Consider the following 17104-nt stretch of genomic DNA (forward strand, 5'->3'; position numbering starts at 1 on the left):
TTTCTTCTGCCTGATCACTGTGTGGATTGGGAAACCCAGTACAAGCCACTGCATGTACACGGCAGTACCTAAGCCCTCTTTAAACTCTGGCTCAGGCAGAAGCAATTAACTTCCTACTCTGTTTATCATATCTTGCAGTGTGGCGTGAATCTGGCAGCTCTTCCTCAGTCCTATTTGCACTTTAATGTTGGTATCTTAAGCACTGATATTTAAGAAAACATGACTGTTAACTTTGGCATGATGAACCTTGGTGGTAAAACAGTGTGTGGTTTCCCAGAAGATTAAATGTTGCCTGTCTTACTGAGAATTGGTAGAAGCAAGACAGCCAGGAAGTGAGATTCCCTGTCAGAATGGGAGAGGTGCTCTGGACAAAAGGATTTGGGATGGCATGCAAAATAAATTTGGATCTTTGGGACTTTGAAATCATGGGAATTCTCCCAACAGTAATCTTGTGTTTCAGCCTGGGAACAGGCTAAGAAGCTGTAACATTGTTACAGTTACTTTTATTTACCTTTTTCTTACTTCTCTCCCTGGGATACCTTCTGCTTAACAGCCCACCTGCCATTGCCTGTCAGTGTTACTCAAGCTTCCCAAGCAGAACTGTTGGAGAATTCATAGAACTGAGACAGGCTGTCATACTTCAAGTGGCTCCAAGGTAGTAAAGGACTTTGGGCTAAAATGTTTCATCTTCTCCAAGTATTCTTCACCCAAACTGAAAGCAATTAGTGGAGCACCCTTGGGCTGTCACTTGTCTGCCAGGCACAAGCTGCCTAGTCTTTAGTAACCAAACTTTGTTCTCAAACACTAGTTACAGACAAAACCCCTTTGTTTCTCATATTGCTTGTGTATATCAAAGCCAGGAAGGGGTTGGGAGAGTCATTCCTCTGGAATTTTTGGAGAGGGGTGTTTTCTGTAAACCCTGAAAATGAGGATGCAAGCACTGGCCCTAAGTGGTTGTGCCTGCAGTGCTGCTGTACAGTGATGAGCGTTGCAGGGGACTGGTGAGGCTCTACATTCTAGCACTCTCATCTCCAAGATGGAGACAGAGGTCTCAGAGTGTGGACATCTGAACTCCAGTTCAGTTCCTGTCTTCCTGTGCCCGCTGTAAAAGCTTTAGTGTCGAGGGCCTGGCCAGTGCAGACTACCATTGGGTCCTTCTATGCTGGGTCATATCCCTTTTCATGACTGCTACTCAAGAGGAGAATGTAGCAAGAACCCAGAGGCCTCCTTCTGATGTGGTCTGTACTGTCTCCTGGGAAAAAGTGCTCACAGCTTTCCATATGCTGTCACTTGTATGCAATTGGTCTCTTTCTAGATTGTGCGCTCCTGGAGAGCAGAGTCCACTCTGATCATGTTTGTGTTGTCTTCCTTTCTCTCCTGGCGCCTAATACAGTGCCTTGCACACAGAAACAATAAATGGCTGTTGAATAACAAGCTAATCTGATTGTGTTGTTCTATTGCTCTTTCATCAAGAAGTCTGATTGATGTCCTTTAATTCAGAGAAGCAGCAATGGAACAGCAGAATCAAAGCCCACCACTATCTTTCTCTTTTTTCAAGGCAGTTAACTTTAGAAGTATTCTTTTTCTAAAATGACATTTTTATTTTAACCATATTGATTGTCTAGCTTGTATGTATGTCTTTGAGAGGGTATCAGGTCCCCTGCAACTGGAGTTACAGACAGTTTCAAGCTGCCATGTAAGTACTGGGAATTTTCTCTGGTTCTCTTGAAGTGCTCTTAACTACTAAGCCATGTCACCAGCCCAATAATGTGCTGCACACTAGAAGTATTGTAAGATCTTCTGGGCTTATAAGAGAAACTGTTGTATTGGATTTACTTCAGTCTGCTGAAATTAATTTTGCTTACAAGTAATATTTTTTCAGATTATGCATTATCACATACTAGGTGTAACTATCTCTCCCCAATATCTAGATAAACTTGTTTTAATAATGCAGAAGTAGCCGGGCAGTGGTGGTGCATGCTTTTAATCCAAGCACTCTGGAGTGAGAAGCAGGTGGATTTCTGAGTTTAAAGCCAGTCTGGTCTACAGAGTGAGTTCCAGGATAAACAGGACTACACAGAGAAACCCTGTCTTGAAAAAACAATAATAATGATGATAGTAACATAGAAATAGGCTGAATTGGGGTGTGGCTTGGTGTTCGTGTAATTTTCCAGCATGAGCATGGTTATAGGTTTCATCTCCAATACCACAGAAGGATAGAATTTGAAATTATGTTTGCCATCTAGGATCAGCAATCGGAGATTTTCTCTTTTTTTAAGTGTTTTTATATGTATAGGTGTTTGGCCTGATTGCATGTCTGTGCCCCTAGAAGCCAGAAGAGGACATCAGATCCCCTGGAACTGGAGTAACAGCTTGTTAGTTACCCATGTCCTCCAGAACAGCCAATTCTTAACTGGAGAGTCATCTCCCTAGACCATTCATTCATTTTTAAAAATAGGATCTCCTGTGTCCTAGACTGGTCTAGAACTCAGTATCAACCAAGCTACATCCCACACTTTGTCCTTTAAACCAGGCATAGCCTGTAATAGAATAGATTGAAATATTTTTGATGTAGTAAAGTTGGTTAGGAAGGCTGTTCAAAAATGTCTGTCCTTGAAGACTTCCAGTGAAGCCTTTGGATTTAGCCTACTTTTCTCAAATATCTTAAAAGGCAGGAAGCTAGCTAATGACTTGGTCATTCAAAGCCTCAACTGTAGTTACCACATAAGTCACAGCACTAACTTGGTACTACACTCAGGATGCTTTTCAGAAAGATCATTTCAGTTTAGAAAGACAGCTTTTCATTTGCTCCCTGTGAGGCTGGGTGGAGAAGAGGGTGTGATAGGTGGGTGATTACAGTCCACTTACTGAAGCAGAGGTTTGGCTTCCTGTTGTCAATCTCTGCCATATCTGTTAAAATGCCATTTTTGTATCTTGGGTCCCACTTATGTATCAGTTTCCACTAAATATTAGAACCTAGTCAAAATGTGTGCTGATTTAAAAGCTAGTGGAGGAGGTGGACACCTGTAATCTCAGCACTCCAGAGGCGGAGGCAGCACTGCTTCAAGGCCTGCTTAAGCTACACTGCTCAAATATGCTAAGTTCCTGTTTTCTTTAACTTTATTTTATGTGCATCTGGTATGGTGTTAGATTCCCCGGAACTGGAGTTACAGACAGGTGTGAGTGCTGGAAATTGAACCCAGGTCCTCTGGGAGAGCAGTCAGTGCTCTCAACCACTAACCATCTCTCCAACCTTAGGTTCCTCTATCAGATTGGAAGGTTAAGTTTTTGTTTCTGCATTGGTAGGCAATGAACCCAGGGCCTTGCACATGTAAGGTAAGTAAGTATTCTACCACTGAGCTATACACCCCAGGACTGGTATGTAAGATTGAGCTACTATTCCATGACTCTCCTGACATCTCTTCCACACAGCCCACTCCCTGGGATCTGTGTTGTCAACTGAGGGGACTTGACCTCACCTTACATCCATTACCCCCTAACCATTTACTTGTGGTTGGCACTTGAACAAAGGCGTTTTGTCCATTCCCAAAGCTAGCTTCACACTGCTCATTCTGAGGAAAGAACATGGATCCAACTGCGAGAAGTTCCTTGAAATCTCTGGATCTGATCTACCTCTGGGCCTGCTTATTCCACAGACTGGACTGAACCTTATTTAATTGAGGGCTATGACAGACAACAGAGATCTGTGGAACAAGGCAAGTCCTCTAGCAAATCTGCATATTCTTTTTCTGGGGCAAAGGGATATGGATGTCAATGGACAACTCTGGATCAGTTCTCACCATCCATCTTGTTGAAATGGAGTTGTCTCTCTGTGCCACCGCACAGCATACTCCAGGATAGCTGGCCTGCTACCTTCCGGATGATTATTGTCTCTGCTTCCCAGTCTTCCCAAGATTACAGATCCACACCACCATATCCGGTTTCTTATGTGAGTGCTGAGGACTGAAGTCAGGCTTATAAAGGAAGTGCTTTTATCTGCTGAGCTATTGCCTTCAGAATGTTTTAGTGCTGGGAACTGAGATTGACTTCACAAACACTTGTAGGCAAGTACTGAAATCACCAAGCTCCATCTCCAGCCGCTATAGATGACCCCAGGTTTCTTAGGTGATATTTTCTACCAGTTGTAATAACCAGTGCATTGTACTGATAACCTACCTCCTTCCTGCCTACCACGCTCTGAAGCAAGTTCAAGATCACTTTAGATTTAGAATCTTAAAGCATACACAAATATAGTGCCAATACACTCTATATAAACTATCATGGGGAGGAGGGAGAGCCTTATGTAGCTCAGGCAGGTTCAAATCCACAAACCTCTTGCTTTTTCTTCTAGAGTTAGACTGTTTACCATTTCTTTATATTAAATAACTCATGAGGGCTCAAAAGTTCTGTAGTTGGCTTGTTAACATAGGCATCTAAACAAGGTCTATACATTTGGAGAATGTCTATAAGCCTTTCATTTCACTGCAGAAGTCAAAAGGACTGGAGTTACAGACACTTGTGAGCTGCCATGTGAGTGCTGAGAATTTGAACCTGGATCTTCTGGAAGAGCAGCCAGTGTTCTAACCTCTGAACCATCTCTCCAGCCTAGAACTTGCTATGAAGACTACTAGGATGACCTTGAAGTCTTAAATCACTCTTCAAAAACATTTTTTTTTCCCAATTCTTGGTTCAATGTCTGGTGGGATACTATTAGTTCCCTTCTAAGATTAGTGACACAGCTTTAACATACTAAGTAACTTGACTGGAGACTCTAGAAAACTGAAGTATTTAATTATATAGATAACTCCTGAAATCTTATGTCATTTAATTTTAATGACACTAACAAATTGATTTTTTCCAAAGTGGCCACCTGCAGACTAAAGGGCGACTATGGCATGACTGAAAGCGTGAGCTCTGAACTAGTTCTCAGTTAAACCCTCATCTGTAAGCTGGGAATTACCATCTCCTCACAGACCTGGGCTTATTCTAGGGGCTGGAATACACCAAGCACTGGGTATATTAGCAGTTTATCAGTACCATACATGCACACACAAACAGATTTTCTCCTCTTATTTATTTCTGGGGGTGGGAGGGAGGCGGGCACATATTGTTGCAGGAGTTGGCTGTCTTCATGTGCGTCCTTAGTAACTCAGGTCACCAGGCTTGGAAAAAGCCCTGCTGAGCTATCTCAATGGCTTTTCTAAGTACAGGTTCTGGGATCTAACCTTACCTATGACTAGCTGCATAATGGCCTTCTTCAAGAACACTAACAATTGTTTCCTTATGCTCCACTCACAAACTCTAGTCAAGATATGGCTACCAGTTCAGCAAACTAATACAACAAGAATCAATTATTCATTCTGTTTATTGAATTGAGAGAAGGGAATACAAAGGACTGGGCAAGTGCTGTGCACTGACATGGAAAAGGTGTAATTAAAATAAAATTTAAAAATCCCAATAAACCAAATCTAAGTTACTGTAATTTCAACCAAACAAAAAAATTTAAAGACATTTAATATACCACACATTTATAAAATAAATGTCAACCAAAAGGTGTTTTGTAAATAATTAGTAGAACAAGTGAAAATAAATATGAGACCTGAAGTTTTTATACTTTAATGAAATAATAAAGAAATTTAAACTACTAAATATAATCTGAGAGGCAGTTAAAAAAGCAAACCCCAAAGTTTAAGAACACAATCCTCTGGAAACATCTGTCAGTTCATAGTAACTGTTAGTCCACACCAACAGCTGTGTGAGCTACATCACACAATGCCACATCACTCTCCATAGCTCAGAAATCTCCAGAGCAACACTGAGTTCTTCATGTGATCTCTACAGCTTGGTTTGTAAGCACTACATGCTTCTGTGATCTCCTCCCCTCAACACGTCACCCACACACCCACACACACTCTCGCTCTTTTACTTTCAAGGGACCAATTAACATTCCCCCCTCGGAGCCTAAGAATGTTATGATTAATTTTTGCATATTGATCCTGATAACGTAAATGTCTAAGCCAAAGATGGGACACAATTTCATTCTTATAAAAATAGACAAGTATTAACCAAGTCTTAAAGAGCGCACTTTACAACCTAGTTGTTTCTAGGATATTTTATGAATCAAGTTCTTTCTCAAACACACAAAATTTTATACGATTAATCTCATTAACCCAGGCTGTCTGGATTAAATAGATAGGGGATGGGTTTATACAGCTTGTTTTTTTTCAATTCTAGAGCAGCTACTGTAACAACAGCTCAACACTGCAAAGTTTAGATTAAATTCACCCTGTTTTTAGAAAGTGTCGAAGTGTAAGTTAGCAGTTTAAGTGAAATCAGTTATGGTTTCGAAAATGGAGGGAATGCTTTGGCCAGCAAACAAAGGGAGATTTGCTGAAGTCTGAGTCATTAAAGTAAAATTACTAATATATATATATTTGAAAACTGGGACACAAAGGATATTAAGACAGATTATCTTCTTTCCTCCCCATTCTTCTGCCGTAAAGTAAATGACATGGATATGTTCCCTTTCAAGAGATGTGCGATATACATTTACCCAATGGGAGGCAGAGGGTCAGTTCTTGTTTGCAGGAACCAATGTCCTAAAAAAGATTTCAAGGTGGGGAGGGGTGGGGAAGAAGAATTTTCTATTAATGCCACAGAATGCCAGTTGAGGCAGAGCACTCCTAACCACTGACTGACCTTGCAGAATTACTGTTTGCATTTTCTCAGACTAAGGAAATAGTGATAAAATTGCTCTTGGTTTATTTAACAGGTTATTTTAATTACTTATAGTTAGAGAATTCCTTTTTTGTTCTCCCACCCAATAAATTGGGCCAATATATGGGGACATTGTAAACAAAATTTCCTGTCTTCAACTACTTACCTGGATTACTAGACTATCTGGCCAGCAAGAGCAATGAAACACAGCTGGCATGAATACTAAGAAAATAGAAACTCGAGTCTGAAGCTGTCATCTCCCAACTCCCACTCTTAATTCATTTGCTCTCCACCCACACACCAACCTCAGTGATTCCCAAATCCAACACTTCACCACTAAAAACCAGTTATTTAGAGGAAAAAGACATTTAATTTCATTCTTGCTCTAGCCCTTAATCAATGCATTAACAACAACAAAAACATTTTTAAGCACATGGAATTGAGCCTACTAACCTGATTTTTGGAGCCAAAATTCTCCACTATTTTGATCTATGTGCAAAAAGTATTGGTACTTTTCAGTTTATACATTGGTTAGTATCTTGTGACAGAATGTTCCCTCTTAAGCCTTTGTGTTGTTTATCACATTGTCAGAAAATTTCAGTTAATAGCTAAGGGTTAGAAAAATCCTGCCACTAGGTTCTTCCATCATAAAAGCTAAGGTTTCTTCACCATCTTTCTCACATGTTCACTTCAGGGTAAACATAGGAAGCAGATGCTTACAGCAAATTGGCACAGTGAAGTACCAGTATATATAGGAAACTGCCAGTTAGGGCAGACCTGGCAACCAAATTCACCTAGCTGCTATGAACACCTTTGCATAGTTGCAACTCCACTTTAACAGGAGTTATGGTCTTGTAAAATGTCCCTCCCTTTCAGTCCACGTTTTTACTTCTAGGTGTTTTGAACTGTACTTCAGAAGTACTGTGAGAACTCAAGACAGATAGATCTAGGTGTGGCTTGGTATAGAATCTGAGTGGGCACAGATCTCAGGGAATATTCCGAAAGTACCATGTAGGACGATGTAACCACATTTGTAAACAGCTGTGGAGTTGTTTGCCACATTTTGTTAGTGATTGTTACTGTAGAGACTGGGGTGTATGTATTAATGGCTTCAGGGTATATCAATCAAAATACGGTTTTAACTGCACTGAGGTAAAGAGGAGTTGCCACTTAATTATATACATTAACAAATCAAAGTTTTTATTCAAGCTTAAAGTAAAAAGTAACTTCAGTCAGGAAATGAAGTACCAGATAAAGGGTAACATACTATTTTAACTTGGAAGTATCAAAACAGGATTTCTCTGATTTTCTAAAGTGGTGGTCTCTGCAAAATGAAGTTTAAAGAAACCTTTTTACACATCAATTTGATAAAATAGTCGCCGACTACGATCTGCCATTTCCTTACTGTGGGCTTTGGGAGAATGAACACTATTTTAAGGCCAAATGTGTTTTCTTCTCCCTTTTCCTGACTTTCTCCTCCCTGCTACCACCCCTCATGACCTCTACCATCCAAGCCTCTCTCCTCTTAGGGCTATGAAGGGTATGATCATGATGAGAATGCCATAGATTTGGCTCAGCCTCAAGGGCAACTTGGTACAAGATGTTTTTTCTTCACCAGGATCTTACTTTGGGAGTGATTCCACTTCTCCTAATAATAGCTGTGGTCACCCTTATTATCCTCTACTGACAACAGGGCATTTCAAGGGAGACTGTTAGAGCCAGTGGCTGTGGGTTCAAAAACACCGTGAACATCAGACGTTGGATGTAGTCTTCAAAATGAGTAGTCTTTGTTCCCATAAGGAAACCGTCCCTTAAACTACAAGGGGGAGGAGAGGGAAAGACTGTCCACAGCACCAGTTTGAATGAGGTTCAGTATGGCAACATCTGAAAAGCTGAGAAGGAATCTTCTTTAAATTCCAGTGTCCCTATATGTTGGGCATTAAGGGCAACTAGAAGAAATGACTGAGGTTTTAATCCCAGTTTATTTATGTTTGTAACCTGCTGAATTCTTCTAAGTCTCAACTACACTATAAATTCCCAAAGTAGCCTATCTTCTGATCTCTACTTTTACTAGATCACACCAAGACCAGAAGAACATGGAACAAGCTTTCTTGAAAACCTAGACTGATGGCTGATTTTTATGTTGGTGTATTTATAAAATTCTCCTTTTGAATCTTGAATTTCTTCAACATCAGGTACTGATGTCCCTTCGGGAACAAAATAAAAGGGGGGAACCTTCCAAGTATCTCTCTGCTCTCCTGTGCCATGTCCTTCTGAGCAGTCTCTGACCATCTCAGGTGGTACTCCAGAAGAGCATCAGCCACACTGCATATCTGAGTCACAGAAGAAACTCTTTTTAAGCTGGTTTAGATTCCAAATGTATACAAATGAAGTCACTTTAATCCTATAAATACTTCTTAATTTATTTTTAAAAAATTGTGCTGTTAACCCTTTTACGGGGCAACAAGCTATGTGAAAAGTACAAAACTTTTTGTCAAATGTAATATTGAGAGTGCTTTTGACATAGTTCACTGTTTATCATCTGATCAGTATATACTGCGCAACGGGCAAGGCTAGAATCCATGAACCAAGCTGCAAAGATCTCAAGCTAAATAAGGCGGAAAGATTTGAAGAAACAAAAGGAAGTTCTTTCCTGTCCAATGTATACTCTTCAGACTAATGAACTCTTCCTATCAAGCCTTCTAAACTGTTAAATAAAGTTTCCAAACGAGCATTTGAACTTCATTACACAGAAGAGCAACAAGAATGGTATCCCACCAGACAAAAGGCAGGAGGGAAAAATATATATATACTGAGTTCAATGGGTAAGCCTGAATGTAGCACAGTTCTTCACAACCGATGGGGAATAATTCAACATGGTGTCCAACAACGTTCTAACGACGTGCTTCATCAACTGGTTACTATGAAGCAAGGTGTAAATGTTTGGCCCCAATCGGGCTTCAGAAATGGTTCTTTTTTTCATGACGAGCATGTCTGTCCAGCTATCAATCATGTTTGTTTGCACCAAATCCCAAGCCATTAAAATACGACTAATTTTAAGTTAAACAGAAGTCGTCTGCTCCAATTCGCCATCAACTATCCATGCTACTGCATTCCTCTGAATGAAGACAAGATGAAAACGTGCAGAGAGAAAAAGAAAAAAAAAGATACCAGTTAGAAAGTTTCAAAATCTGCATTAGTATATAAACAGCAGAATAAATAACATACATAAAAATTCTTGATATTTTCGTAGTCCTTAATGTATCTCCCTCAGGTTTTAGGTTATATCTTATAATGTAACCTCATGCTTATTTGAAATAATACAGAAAAGGGATGAACATAATATTAGAATTTTATAATTTTATGCTACTTTTTGACAATCTCACTGTGTAGCTTTAGCTGGCTTTGAACTTTGAGTTCTACCTGCCTTTGCCTCCAGATTAAAGGTGTGCATGACCATGCCTGACAGGATTCCTTATTTCATTTATTAATTTATTTTATTTTATTTTTTTTTTCTTTTCTTAAGACAGGATTTCTCTATGTAACAGCCCTGGCTGTTCTGGAACTCACTTTGTAGATCAGGCTGGCCTTGAGCTCAAGAGATCACCTGCCTCTGCCTCCTGAGTGCTGGGATTAAAGGCGTGGGCAGAATTCCCTATTTTTAAAATTAACCTTGAAATAGATAATTGGGATAAGAAAATTTTGCTAGTTTACAACAAGAACAATGAAAGAAAACTGATAATACAAGGCAGAGCTGCACACTCTATGTATTCAATCCCTTTAGCTGCTAAAGCCTGAGGTCTCTGGCATCACCCAGCTCCATTTGGGAGTAGTGTATATATGACCTGTATTAAGATAGAGTTCACATACCATAACAATATACTCATTTAAGTACTTAATAGTTTATATTAAATATATATATATATTTAGGTTTTTCGAGACAGGGTTTCGCTGTGGCTTTGGTTCCTGTCTTGGAACTAGCTCTGTAGACCAGGCTGGTCTCGAACTCACAGAGATCCACCTGCCTCTGCCTCCCGAGTGCTGGGATTAAAGGCGTGCACCACCATCGCCTGGCTAGTTTTAATATATTGATAACTTATAAAACAGAAGTACACAATTTTAGACCAACTTTACCATCTTGTAGCAATGACACAAATCCCCATCTAAAACAAAACAACAAACAAAAAACCCCAAATATTCCTCTAGTCTCTGTGGATTGGCCTATTTTTAAACCACTTCAATATAAAATGCAATCACAGCATATTGTGTGTCTGTATGTTTTTGTTTCTGGTGTGTTTCATTTACTATACATTTTCAAGGTTCATGTACCTTATATAGCATGTATAAATATTTCATCCTATTTCATTTTATACACCCTCCACACAAACAAAACCCAGAAAGTAACTAAGGCAATCAATCTTGTAACTCCTCACAAAAGATTAGAAATTAAGCCAGGAGGTAAAAAACAATGTCCGTCCTTTCAGAGGGCCCTGGTTCGATTCCCACAACACACACAATGGGATTTTAAAAGTTTCTAACTCCAGTCCTGGGGAATCAGACAGCCTCTTCTGGCCTCTGTGGGCACCACACATGTGGTTCAGATTCACATTCAGGCAAAAAATCCGTAACACATAAAGACAAATTTAAAAACAAATAAGATGGCACCACAGGTAAAAGCTCTTGCTGGTAAACTTGAAGACCTGAGCTCAATCAACAGAACCCATCTCGGGGAAGGATACCAATTCCAGAAAGCAGTCCCACTGATTCAACATAGACGTGTACCCACCACCTTCCTGTACCCAACAAACGTACAAACTTTTTATATCATAGATATATGGTTTTGAGTTAGTATTTAAATGACATATAACCTTAGACTACATTCTTTGAATGTTATTTTTTAAGCCACTTATACTTCCAAATTCCTATTCTAAAAAGGTATAGAAAAATGTTTCGTTTGTATGTGGAAAAAGACCACAAGGGATATTCTCAAAAAGTACTTCTTTTATTTGAAATGAGAATGACCATATCTGTAGGGTCAGACCTATGTGGTGTAGCATAATGAAGATCGCTGAATTGGTCCTGATCTGGGAACTGAGCCAGTATCTGGCACACCCACTGAAGTCACAAAGTACAAAGTGCAACTCTTATCCCACTGTGCTGCCAGCACTGCTTATGAGATGAAGCTGCTGTGTAGACAACTCCTGTCCTATTTCTTCCAATCACATTCTGACTGACTAATAAAATACAGAAGTACAGATAACTGCAGATGCAGATGTCCAAAGATCATAATTTGTTCTGTAGACCAGCTAGCATCACTCAAACTTAAGAGGCCTGTCTGCCTCTGCCGCCTCCCAAGTGCTGGGATTAAAGGCGTGCGCTGACTTCATCTGTCATTAAAAAAAAAAAAAATAAAAAAAGCTAACTTCCCTCCAATGAAAATCATCAGTTGAAACTGTTAAATGTTTTTCTTCCTAAATCGTTTAGGTGGGAGGTTGGAAGAGCTAGATGGCTTTAGCAGTTAAAAGCATTTGTTGCTCTTGCAGAGGACTGTCATTCTGTTCAACATGCACATCAGGTAGCATGGGCACACAGCACAGGCACACACATGAGAAAAACAAAACAATAACAACCATTTGGTGGAACATACTGAACAAAACAATCTCTAAGTGTTTCCCTCTAAATGAGACAGTTCACTTGTTCTCTTTGAGTGAAAAAAGGACATTTACATAAAATATCTTATTCTCTCTGGTATTATTATATTTCATCAAGAATTGATCCTCATCTGTTAGCTTTATGGCTTTCTTCATCAAGTATCAAGGTGGTGGGAAAAACCTTCCAGACCTAGACTTGCCAAAATGCAGCATTCAACAAATTAACGAGATCTGCCATATTTTGGTTCCTTCCCTATAAAATGAAAGTAAAAATGTTCCTCTTACAAGACCATGAACACACAGACAGCAAATATACACTGAACATGCTACTTGGCACATGGGCAGCACAGAAATTTTAGTTCCTTCTTTCCTTCGCCATAAGACATAGTTAATGTTAGTATGCTATACGGTGCTAACATATTAGTAAAACCCAAAAATGATGATCAATAAAATGAAAGTTTCTCAGAATTTATAATTGTTTAGTTCAAGTACATAAAACATTTCATATAATATCACATTTACACAGTAAGATGAAACATCACTTTAATAAAATCTGTATGTGCATGCAAGTGTATACCTGCAGGTGCAAGATGTGTGGATGTCAGAGGACAACCTTGGGTGTCAGTCCTTGCCTTCCACCGAGAAACAATCTCCCTTGTTCTCTGCTGTACATGTCTGCCTAGCTGGCCTAGCAGCTTCTGGCGATTCTCCTATGTGTCCACCTACCATGTTCCATAAAAGCAAAGGGATTATAGACTCACACTACTATACACCAGCATTACATGGGTTTGGGGATCCAAACTTAAGTCCCCACACTTATGGGGCTAACACTTAGCATGTTCCCATCTCTTAACCCCCCAAATTCTAAAGTATACTACAGCTAACTTGATGCAAACGAGGAAGTACATTGTAGCTTACTTTCTTCGTTGTCTAGCCAAAAACAAATAAAACTTACTTAGATTTTTCAAATTCTTTTTATAAAGTGAGAAGGTGAAATAAAAAAAAAGTCATATTCTACATTTAAGCTACTATTTAAAAGTACTGTCACTCAGAGCAGTATTTGGAGAACACAAGGACTGTGTGTGCCTTACCTTCAATATTCTGGTGGTCTAGAAAAGGTGCTGGTCCCCATATTCTAACAGTGCCATCATCTGATGCACTGGCCATCATAGATGGAATCTGTGGGTTCCAGCTAACACAATTAACTGTGCGCGTGTGCCCTGTCAGTTCTGCAATTGGCAGTTCACTTCGTTTGTGCCAGATGTAAACCTTGTGATCTAAATGTAGAGCAATTCAGAGAAGTGTTAGAGAGCCACGTCATCAACAGAATTACCATTTACCACACACACAACATGATTCTACAATATTATATCTTAAAGGGAGGAAAAAATAAAATAGTTTAATAACTTCTGTGAAAAGCCATGTTAATACATTATAATTTTTTTCTTCCTATTCAAGGTACCTAGCTCTGAAGCCACAAAAATAGCTACTTGCAGTAGTCTGTTCATTTGTGACTATTGCTAATCACAACCTGGAGCAAGATGGCTCAGCAGTTAATGCTTGCTGCTCTTGTAGAGAGGACTAGAGTTCAGTTCCCAAGCACCCGTGTAAGGTGGCTCCCAACCTCCCAACTGTCCAGACCTATACATGACATTTGTTAACAAAACAACTCCAGATACAAATAAGGTATGTGAGCATAAACCAGCCCAGAATAGAGATGATGATGTACTCTGTGGAGGTAACAGAGAAACGAGATATCCAAACTGGAAAACTGCAACCATTAGAGGAAAACCTTTATTGGGAGCTTACAAAGTACTTTATGTGTGTAATGAAATCTTCCTCATGCTAGGAGGTGGGTACTCTGCTTCTCCCACACTGTAGAGACAGTAACTGAAGTAATCTGAAATAATGGAAAACTAATCTCTCTACTTTGCTGTTCAGGCACATGTTTATCTAAAACACAGGTATTTGTCATCTACAAACCAAGTTTACTAGAAATAAAATTGTAATTTGAGTTTTTCTGAAACCATAACAACTATCAGCATAAATGTGTTGCTCAGACACACATATTATCTTTTAAAAAGAAATCATTATTATTTTCCATTGCCTTGATAGAAATAATTATTCTGTTGAAATATAGGTAAATCATAATAACCAACTTGTGGTTTTTGGAGACAGGATCTCTCTGTATTGTCCTGGCTGTCCTGAAACTCACTATGTAGACTTGGCTGGCCTCAAACTCACAGAAATCCACTTGTTTCTTTCTGCCTCCATCTCTCTTGAGTGCAAGGGTTAAAGGCGTGTGCCGCTATGACCAGCAAGCCTGACTTTTCCGACCTTTGAAAACCAATTATTATAAAGGTATAATGATTTAAGTAAATTTTGACTTGATTCAAACATCAAATGCATGTCTAAAATGTGATTAGGACAGGTTCCACTAATCTGTAACAGGCACAGAACACTAGCAGCTTAAGGCCCTGGGTTCCATCACCAGCAACATAAGGGAAAATGAACAATCAAAACCAAACCAAAACATCAAGGATTCAAGCCATTCCCCAAAAGGTAACATTAAGAATATAGTCGATAATCTACTAAAAACCTTAATCTTCTGACACCTGCTGATAAACTGGGAGAACCACAGACATTAAATTCACCTACGCAGTAAGCGAACAGCGACACCAACCTTACCTTCACTGCCACTAGCGATGAAGTCTTCATTATGGCCTCCAAAACATGAATGGATTGTATAAAACCCTTGGGTAACACCTTGGTATTTCCTTACTAAAACTCTGTCTTGCAAGTCCCATAAATGAACTCCCTGCAGGGAAAAAGAAAGAAAAAAAGAAGTTTTTGTTGCTTTTTTTTTTTTTAAAATAGGGCTAGTTCTGCCTCCGGTCTGTGACTTTATTTATTTATATTTATTTATTTGTTTATTTTTTTAAAAAGACAATCCCACCAAATACTCTAGGGCAGCCTGGAGCTGATAGATCCTCCTAGGTTTGTACGCTGTGCTTTTTTGTTTTTGAGACCAGGTTCCTCTGTGTAGCTCTGGCTGTCCTAGAACTTGCTCTGTAAACCAGGCTGGCCTCAAATTCAGAGATCTGCCTGCTCTGCCTCCTGTACGCTAGGACAAAAAGTATTCCCCACTATATCCCACCCTCAAGTTTTTATTTTTAGGAGTTCAGACATGTATGATATCATGAAGCTTAGTAGTTTTTTTTTTGTTTTATTTATTAAAAGGCAGACAATCTAGCCTAGGGTCTTCTAATATAGTGCCTTATGTTGTGGTGACCCTAACCATAAAATTATTTTCATTGCTACTTCATAACTGTAATTTTGTTACTGTTATGAATCGCAATATAAATATCTGATATGCAGGATATCTAATAAGTGACCCTTGTGAAGGATCATTCAACCCCCAAAGGGTCTTGACCCATAGGTAAGAAACACTGAGCTAGTCCAATGGCTTGGAAGCACTCTTAAATTCAGAGATTGACTATTCTATTCTGCTTTCTGAGCGCTGGGATTAATGGTGCGGGCTCTACACCCAGCCTCAATAGACTAGACTCTTTAACAATAATTTGTGAATATTCCTTTGCCCACTGGAACCTTTTTATTTTCTATTTGTGCAAAATGCTATTATTTCAATAAACTTATAGCTTATTCCTACATATTTAAGCATTAAACACATACATTACCAGCTAGACTAAAAACAACAAAAGCACATTTTCACTAAGTTAAATTTTTCTGAAAGTTGTAGAAAAAAAAAATACAAAAAAAACCATACCTGAGTTGCTACATTTAACAAAGCTAATCGGCCATTTTTTGAAATAGTAAATGACATAATAGGATGATCTTCTTGTACTCTGTAATCAGAAATAATTTTTCAGGAAAAGCAAATGAAGAGTCAAGAACTTCAAATTATGAGACTATAAACTATTTTAGCTTAAATGACACTTTTGTCTTACATACGTGTCAATAAGAATGAGTTAATAAGTACCCCATAACACCATTCAAATCACCAATAAAAACTATAAACAAAATCCCAACTATATACACATTTTCGTATAAATTAGACTATTCTTCCCGCTTTTTTTCCGAGGGTGGGGAGGTTCAAGACAGGGTTTCTCTGTGTAGCCCTGACTATCCTGGAAACTTGCTCTGTTGACCAGGTTGGCCTTGACCTCAACAGACTGGCTGGCCTCTGCCTCCTGAGTGACGGGATTAAAGGTGTGCCTAGCACTGCACCCTGCTAAATTAGACCATTTCTACTGGAAACAAAATAATAGTTACATGTTCCTATCTGTAAGGTCCTCAAAGTTGTAGCCCCGGATTCTCTGGTGGGTGTCAGAAGCCAGTACAGTCTTGCCGTCACTCAAGCACCACAGGCATTGCACTCTCACCCCCTCCCAGGAGTCCAACAGATTTCCATCCAGGTCCTAAGCAGGGAAACAAAACAAAAAAACACCACCACTCAGAAAGCAAACCAAATGTAAATACTTGACAATGACTTATGAAAATAGCCTTGTTTTTTTGTCTGAGGCTGATCTAGTCAAACTACTCTACAAGTATTTTAACTTAGGAGAGTTTGACTACATACAGACCTGCAAACACTGTACTCTGACAAAGCTGGGATATGAAAAAAAGAGAACTAGGAATAGCTTATAACCTATTAGAATAAACCACAATGAATTCCATAAGGTTCATTTTACTAAAAAGGGGCAGTTTGTAATACC

General features: G+C 39.2%; 1 protein-coding gene across 2 annotated transcripts in view; it reads right to left on the minus strand.

Annotated features, from left to right (window-relative positions):
* Positions 1-7896: 7896 nt before the first annotated feature.
* The window catches only part of Wdr26 (WD repeat domain 26), a 43852-nt gene continuing 34644 nt past the window's right edge, over positions 7897-17104 (minus strand). For both annotated transcript variants that reach the window (XM_041635209.1, XM_041635210.1), the window contains exons 10-14: positions 16662-16807; positions 16156-16234; positions 15057-15186; positions 13460-13645; positions 7897-9835 (exon numbers count right to left, since the gene is read on the minus strand). In XM_041635209.1, coding sequence (XP_041491143.1) covers positions 9810-9835; positions 13460-13645; positions 15057-15186; positions 16156-16234; positions 16662-16807 — 567 coding nt within the window. In that variant the 3' untranslated portion in view covers positions 7897-9809. The remainder of the gene's footprint in view (positions 9836-13459; positions 13646-15056; positions 15187-16155; positions 16235-16661; positions 16808-17104) is intronic.

The sequence above is a fragment of the Microtus oregoni genome, unplaced genomic scaffold, assembly GCF_018167655.1.
Source record: "Microtus oregoni isolate MIOR12 unplaced genomic scaffold, Mior012 000047F_ref0000412, whole genome shotgun sequence".
In the NCBI taxonomy this organism is placed as follows: Eukaryota; Metazoa; Chordata; class Mammalia; order Rodentia; family Cricetidae; genus Microtus; species Microtus oregoni.